Here is a 7,169-nt window from a genome sequence, read left to right as displayed (position 1 = left end):
AATGTCCGTTGTTCTCAGGACACTTACTTACAGTTCATGAAATATCTTAGGTCTGTCATATTGTCTATTAGTAGAATTGTACTTGAACACTAATGCAAATGAAAAAATATTTAACAAGGCTAAAATGTTTTTTAAAATGGCTAAAAGTGAAAAAACCAAACGTTTACGACATAACGTCATCTTCAGGGTAAAAAAGCCGTCCGCTACTCGCATAATTTATATCCGTGAGGTAATGGACGCGTGACCAATTAAGAAAATTCCTGCCCAGTACAATGCAGGCTGACGTTGTCAATAAAATTTAAACTACTCTCTCGGCGAGGAAATCATTTTACCTCCACGTTGAATATGACAAGACGCTTTTCAAACGTAAAACCAGGATGTTCAAGTTAATTATTAACTCTCTTTTGTTAAAACGAAAATTAAGTTAAACTTGGGTCTTACTCTCCCACCCCTCCCCCACAGGTTCAATATTGCTTCTCGAGAGGAGTGGGTGAATCAAAAGAGGTGTTTTCGCCTAATTCCTTGGGTGATGCAGCTTAATTGTTTATCACAAAGCACATATAATGACACCGTAACCAAGAATACTAAAGGGAGCTTCATGAATTTGATTTATAAAGGAAACGATCTACAACAGTAGATGAACTAAGAGGGAGTACTTTGTCTTTATTACGCTATTTTGCCTTCAGATTTAAGCATACTACAAGAAATGATGCTAATTTATTTGGAAAACGTACTTTACTTAGGCTATAGTCATAATTAGTTGCTGAAGTCTACACTTCAAAGATTGTATTATGAATCCTATACTTCACTATGTTACGTTACCAAAAAGACCGCCGTAAACTAAATGAGTCTCATTTTCATATTGAACAAGATTCCGCAATTCCATCAAACTTTCGAGTTACTTACAGCAACCTTTTCAAATTCCATGGGATAAATCAGAATAGCGCTTACTTTTGTCAGCAGACTATGATCAAAGTTTCCGAAGTTCTTTTGTAAAGTATGCATGCTAAAAAGTCGTCTTAAGCTTAATGTAAAATGAACTTAAAATGAACGATAAATATTCCATAACGAATGTAAAATCGTGAAGATAAAATGTAAATATTAATACACAAATAGCTGATTTGGCTATCATAAATAGTGCAAAATGAAAACTTTGAATCAGTATATATGTGCAGGCTGATGGCAATATTCGCTCTTCTATAGCTTATAAACTGCGCTACAAGTTCATCCATCAAAGCACGTTATTGGCTCAAGATAGTTAGAAGGCGCCCATCCTTCTTCGTCGTCAATTTTCACGAGCCACCATCCTCCTTCACTTTTCCGAATGACTTGAACTTTGTCCCCCTCGTACAGATCAATTGTGTCGTCCGCTGAAGCCCGGTAAGAGGCGATGGCTTGATAGGCCAATTTTGAGCTATGGCCTCCCGATGGGTGTCGGCTGTAGGGAGCATCTTTCTGAATTGAGCATTTGGGTAGTTTGCTTCGATTTGTTTTCTTCCTTGGCCGCCGGATATACGAGTGAACTGCCAAATTATCACAAGATGAACCTTCGTATACATTGCGATTGTTCTTCTTTTGAAACACTTCACTGTCGGACGAGTTATCTTCATGAAATACATTTAAAGGTGCTCTGTCAGGCCTGTACTGCAGCAGATTTCTAAGAACGTAGCCGTCGTCAAATTGTGAGTGGTAACTCGTATGTGACAGCCGATTGTGGTAATTCGCTCTGCTATCAGGCACCGACATGGGCTTTCTCATCCTCCGAATAGCGTTTGTTCTCTCATCTTCGGGAAACCCAGAATCATAAGATACTACATTTTTATGTTTTGCTGGTGACATTCTGCGGCTTCCTGTGGGGAGAGAATGATGCTCCTTTGACAAGCAACGAACACCATTCATCGCCTCAAATCTTTTGTGCCATTTTTGTTGTCTGCATACTGCTTCCTTACTACTGCTCGGGGCTTTGATGCGGTGCACCATGTTATATCCTCTTTCTGTGCTGTAAGCTTGCTTGTCGTTAATAAATGCCTTCTTTTCATTTCTCTTTCTCCTGCTTCTTTCATATCTCGGCGGCTTGTCGCTGTTAGATGAGTTTGTCCCCGTGCTGCTGTTTGACCAAATCTCGCTTGATTGTCTAATGGCGTCTGCAGGGTCAAACCAGCACTCGTTCCAGCTAAGCCGTGGTGATCCTTTGTAATGGCACCTCTTGTTATGAACACGCTTCAAAATAAAAGGAATGGAAACAAAGTAAACAAGGGTCACAAAACCACAAAACCTTTTGAAAAACCTGCCACTATACTTTTGATTTAAGAAATCAACCGACTATGATTTAAAGCTCGGCATTCTATAATGAAACACTTTTAAAATTAAAAACAAAAATCATAGGTTTGGCTAGGCTTTTGAATTCCCTATGAAGTTTCCATTCAGAGAATGTAGTTTGTTTGATGTTTTTCCCACTAGCTGAATTATAACGAAACGGTCAATGCTTACGCCATATGCATGAGCAAGTTTATCATATTGTGGAAGTATTTAGTTTGGAGAGGACTCGAGAAGCTAGAGTTGCTCTAAACTACTGAAAACGCTTCTTTCTTCAGTTTTTAGACTTTGTGTTTTCCCTGCTTTCTGTGTTCACAAATGACATGTCAGCTGAAACATGGACCATTTTCTTCACTGGATGACAAGCTATTTATCTAACGGTAACCAATACGTTCAAATTGATTACAGGAACTCAGCACTTGTCCAACCTTATTTTGGTGTGCCGCAAGGCTCTATTTTAGGCCCTCTGCTCTTTGATACCTACGTCTCCGACTTCAGCGACAACCTCGGTGATTCCACCGTATGCTATCAATATGCTGACGACACGACCGTTTAAAAACACTGCTCGGTAAAAGAACTATCAGTAAGAACTTTTGACCTGAACTCGACCCTTCATGATTTAGGTACACAGTCTTGATTCTTGCTCTTAACCGAGTAAAAACTAAATCAGTGCTGCCGTCAACCACCCTCAAATGGCCCGGGTCCATAACCTCAAAGAGAAGAATTTAGGCTTGCCAAAATTTCTAATTACTATCTTGAAAGAATCACCCATACAAAGCTTCTGGGTGTCATTATGCGAGAAATTTAAAGTGGGAACAACACTTCAATTAACATTTAAAGCACTTTATGATCCTTCCCGGCGTCCTATTTGTCTTTACAATGAGCAACTGTCACTAGACAACTACGCTGTAGTAACACTACCTAGCCTGCGTAGCAAGCGTTTCTGTGGGGTTCGGGAGTAAAGAACTACAGCGCGAAAAATTGAGCGAGTAAAAGAGGGGGGAGGGGGAGGGGAAGGTTTCCTTCCTTCCCCTCTCCCACCCCCCTCTTTCTTTTTTTTTGTTTGGTTCTCGCTCCATTTTCCGCGCAGACAAAACACCGAAAATCCCGTTCCTCGGTCTTTCTTTGCCTCCAAACCCCACGGAAACGCTTGCTACGCAGGCTAAACACTACCACGCGTATAGTCCCCAATGAAAATGCAACCTTCGAGGATAATACTGCGTCTCTATTTAACAGTCTTCCAAACCATATTAAGACTTGTAGTGATTATTACATTTTTAACTGTAAATTACATAAATTCTTAACATTGCCTGCTTTATCTTAATTAAATGAAAATTCTTTTAAATATTTCTACGAGACACATCACCTTTTATACATTTTAACTATAATATTTTCAACTTTGTCGATACATTTAGTGTCTACACGTAATCACCCTTTCTTCTATTTATTCGTTCGTCAGATTTAGTCATAGTGGGTTTTGTAATTTATTAATTAGTAATAGAGGAGCAGTCATTTTTTTTTGTGTGGATACTCTGCTAATAAACCATTATTATTATTATTATCATCATCATCATTATTATTATTATTTCTTAAATAGTCGCTTTTTGTTCGTCAGAGGACTTTTGTACGTTGAAGAATGAGCCAACAAAAGCAAAAACAGAACAAAACTACGGTAAACACGCAGCGGAATCAGAACCCAAGTCGAGCCGTCAGCTGACAAGGGGAGTGCTAGGAAGGTTTTTTTGACACATAACTGGGTACGACGTTAAATAGTCACCGTCGTCACATGCGCGTCTGACGTTGAAAAATATAGAACGACAATGGAACAAACTATTACAAGAAACTTGACTCCGTCTGAGTAATTCAATGGGCTGCAAAATTATATATACCTCGTTCTTTTTATCGTCGATCTCGTCGCTCGAGTTGCAACGTTGCTGAGATTGGTCTGGCTGCACCCAAATTACAGATTGACCTATAAAAAATGATAAGAATTCATCAGTGCTTAGCTTATAACCCGAGGCAGACCTTTGTCGCTACGTATACAAGCTACAAGCACTTTGCAATGCCTCAAAGGTGTCTTGGAACTGATTTTTAAGCACATGCTGACAGCACCGTAGTTTTACTTGAAAGGCGCTTCACGCTTCTGCTTAAGCGTCTAGGCTTATATAAACAATAGTCAAAGGTTTGTAAGGGTAGTGTTTGTTGCATTGAGACACTAGTACAATTAACAAGGCTTGAAGGTTTTTAATGAAAACCTCACCCTCATCTACTCCAGATACCATATCAAAGTACTCCTCCTCGCCATTATCAATTCCATGCTCGTCAGCGTCTTCGCACTCTTGTTCATCGTCGTCACCATCGTAATCGTCGGAAGAAAGTCTCTCATTTTCTTGATCCTCTGCTGACTCAAGACTATCTTGACTGGCCTCGTCTTCCTGTCCCCCCTCTGCGACCAGAAAATTTGAAGGCACCCATCCTACATCATCGTCAATGCAGACCATCCACCATCCATTAGGAGCTTTAGTGAGCACTTCAACTTCATCTCCTTCGTACACCGTCATCTCGCCATCTCCACTGGCTTGATAAGTGCAAACAGCAAAGAAATTGTCAGTATCTGTCCCCCTACAAATTATTGAATGATAACTTTCTTGTTCTTCTTCAGCAAGCACTCTGTCGTCAAGCCCTTCTTTCTTTGCTTCCGTATTGCCTATTCCATGTTTTTCAGTTTTGCTGTCTCGTTCTCGTTTAGTTTGTCCGAGGTGGACGCTCTCCTCGGTGTAGTAACAGACCCTGTCGCTCCCGGCTTGTTGTTCTTGCTGTTTATTTTCTCCCCGTTTCTGGTGTTTCGTTACGCACTTGCTTTCGTCAAATGCGTTTGGTATCCCCTCTTCCGTTGGAAATTGATTATCTTCTTGTCCGCTTGTCTTTATCGTTTGTCCCAGCTGATTGAATTTGTTAGCTACATATTCACTTCCACCAAGAGCCTGAACATTCGCTGGTATGGAGCCCAGTTTCCTTGATAAGCGAGGTGAGTGTTCTATATCACTAACTGGAGGTGTGATGCAAATTGATGGCAGTGAAGCTCTCGATTCCCGCCCGCTTAACGAATTTTCTTTCTCAGTGTCTTTTAATTTACCCGCAAGTGATCTTGAAGAGTCAAGACTTTTCGAAAAGGCTTTTAGTCGCAGCAATGGTGCACGGACATTTTTCGATGACTCACTTTCTGCCGAATTCGTTTTTCCAAAAAATTCCTTGAGGTTGCTGGAGAAACTGGAAGAGCGATTCCGCTTCTTTGCCTCCTCGGCCAAGCGCTCTTCTTCTTTACGAATTGCTAATCGAAGATCAAGTTCCGAGATAGATAGTCCGCGGTCTGGAAGCGCGTCCCTAAGATCTCTATTGGAACAACGCATGCTCTGTGATCGATGACTTGATAAGGTGCTGCTCTGGCTCTCTGTCCTCAATGGAGGTACTCCAAGCTGTAAAAGAGTTAAACAAAAATATCTCTTACCTTACTTTCGATACCTTTTAGCTACGTCTAAGGCCCTGCTCTTGCAATTCTGCCATTCTTTCTGTAGTTCTTTTTCACTACACTAGTCCCTTTTCAAACTTTTCTCTAGGATTAGTTTGTAAGATGGTGTTAGATTTACGCTTTCCACTTACATCCATTGCCTCCTCCAGACAGCGATCTCCTAGAATAACATTCACCTCTTCCCCCTCCCCACCCTTTCAAATTGTGAATGTAATATTCAAAAACTTGTATAGAATTAAGCATTTTTATATGTGATCACCGATTGTTTATCATTTGGTAGTTACCACATTAGTCTACGACCCGACTGCCCACACGGTGAGTCTCATGACTTCAACTTGTTTATCTTAGTTTATCAAGAGTACTTAAGCTCCGAACAAGGCCCATCGATAGTCATGTTTGGGTTTGTCTACTGGCCTTGCTCTGAATCTCCCACAAAGATCCTGTTTAGGTTTCTTGTTCTCTAAACTTGAGTTTCTATTGGTTGTTTCAAGAACTGTGAAGCCCGCTTCTGAAATTCGTGTTTGGGTTAGTACTGTAAAGGAGTGTTTAATCCTTCAAGGTCAGCTCGTCCCGTGTGGCCCACATATGGCTACCGATAGGCTATTTAAGTGCCAGTGCATTTCTTAGTCAAGCAATAGAACCTTTAGTAGTAGAAGCAGCAGTAGACGTTAGACGAAGAAAGTGCAAGACAGAAGTCCGAGTAATAAAAGCCCAAGGGATCGGAGTCTCGGTACCTCCTCGCTTACAAGACTGAGAGATATCCGATAACATATTTTATTTATTTCTTTGGGAGACCTACTTGAAGATTTAGGGATATATTAGGGACAAATTCCAGCGGCACAAGCAGCACGATTCTTTTACTCGATTTTATTCAAGTCTTCATTTATCAAGTTTCCAAAATGGAAATTGGACTTATTCCGTCAAAGGGTATTTTTAAAATAGTATAAACTACCAATTAAAATTTACCTCACTGGTGCTGTGTCTCCGATGCGTGGGACTAGACATCAAAACTGAAAAGATAAGTCGAGGGAATTGCGAAATCGTTTTTATCCATTACCGCCGGCTTATCGATACTAATGATATCTTAGATAAGCCAGATGTAGCCAAAATCATATGTCAAAAGGATTTCCTGTTATGTTGTCGTGACAATTCTCTAGAATGTACTTCCTCTCTGAATAAAGAGAAACTCGTAAGAAGTGGTGTATGGGAGTAAGTGCAATTCAAGGGTCTGCATGGTGCTTATGAAAAAAATGGATGGCTGCCCTTTTGGGTATGTTTTCCTTTCCCATTTATAAGGAACTAAGTTGTCCCTAGAGGAAAGCTA

The 7,169-nt window shown here is 40.5% G+C and overlaps 1 protein-coding gene across 1 annotated transcript; it reads right to left on the bottom strand.

The window, feature by feature from the left end:
- Window positions 1–4,335: 4,335 nt before the first annotated feature.
- On the bottom strand, window positions 4,336–6,844 carry LOC145467568 (uncharacterized). The gene is made up of 2 exons (XM_081451132.1): window positions 6,812–6,844; window positions 4,336–5,792 (listed from the first exon to the last, which is right to left on the bottom strand). Exon 2 carries the CDS (start codon window positions 5,724–5,726, stop codon window positions 4,464–4,466), a length of 1,263 nt encoding a protein of 420 aa, XP_081307258.1. The 5' UTR covers window positions 5,727–5,792; window positions 6,812–6,844; the 3' UTR covers window positions 4,336–4,463.
- Window positions 6,845–7,169: the final 325 nt, after the last annotated feature.

This window comes from Orbicella franksi, chromosome 2 (genome assembly GCF_964199315.1).
Source record: "Orbicella franksi chromosome 2, jaOrbFran1.1, whole genome shotgun sequence".
NCBI lineage: Eukaryota > Metazoa > Cnidaria > Anthozoa > Scleractinia > Merulinidae > Orbicella > Orbicella franksi.
The sequence above is the reverse complement of the archived record's forward strand: the minus strand, read 5'-3'. Positions and strand labels throughout refer to the sequence as shown.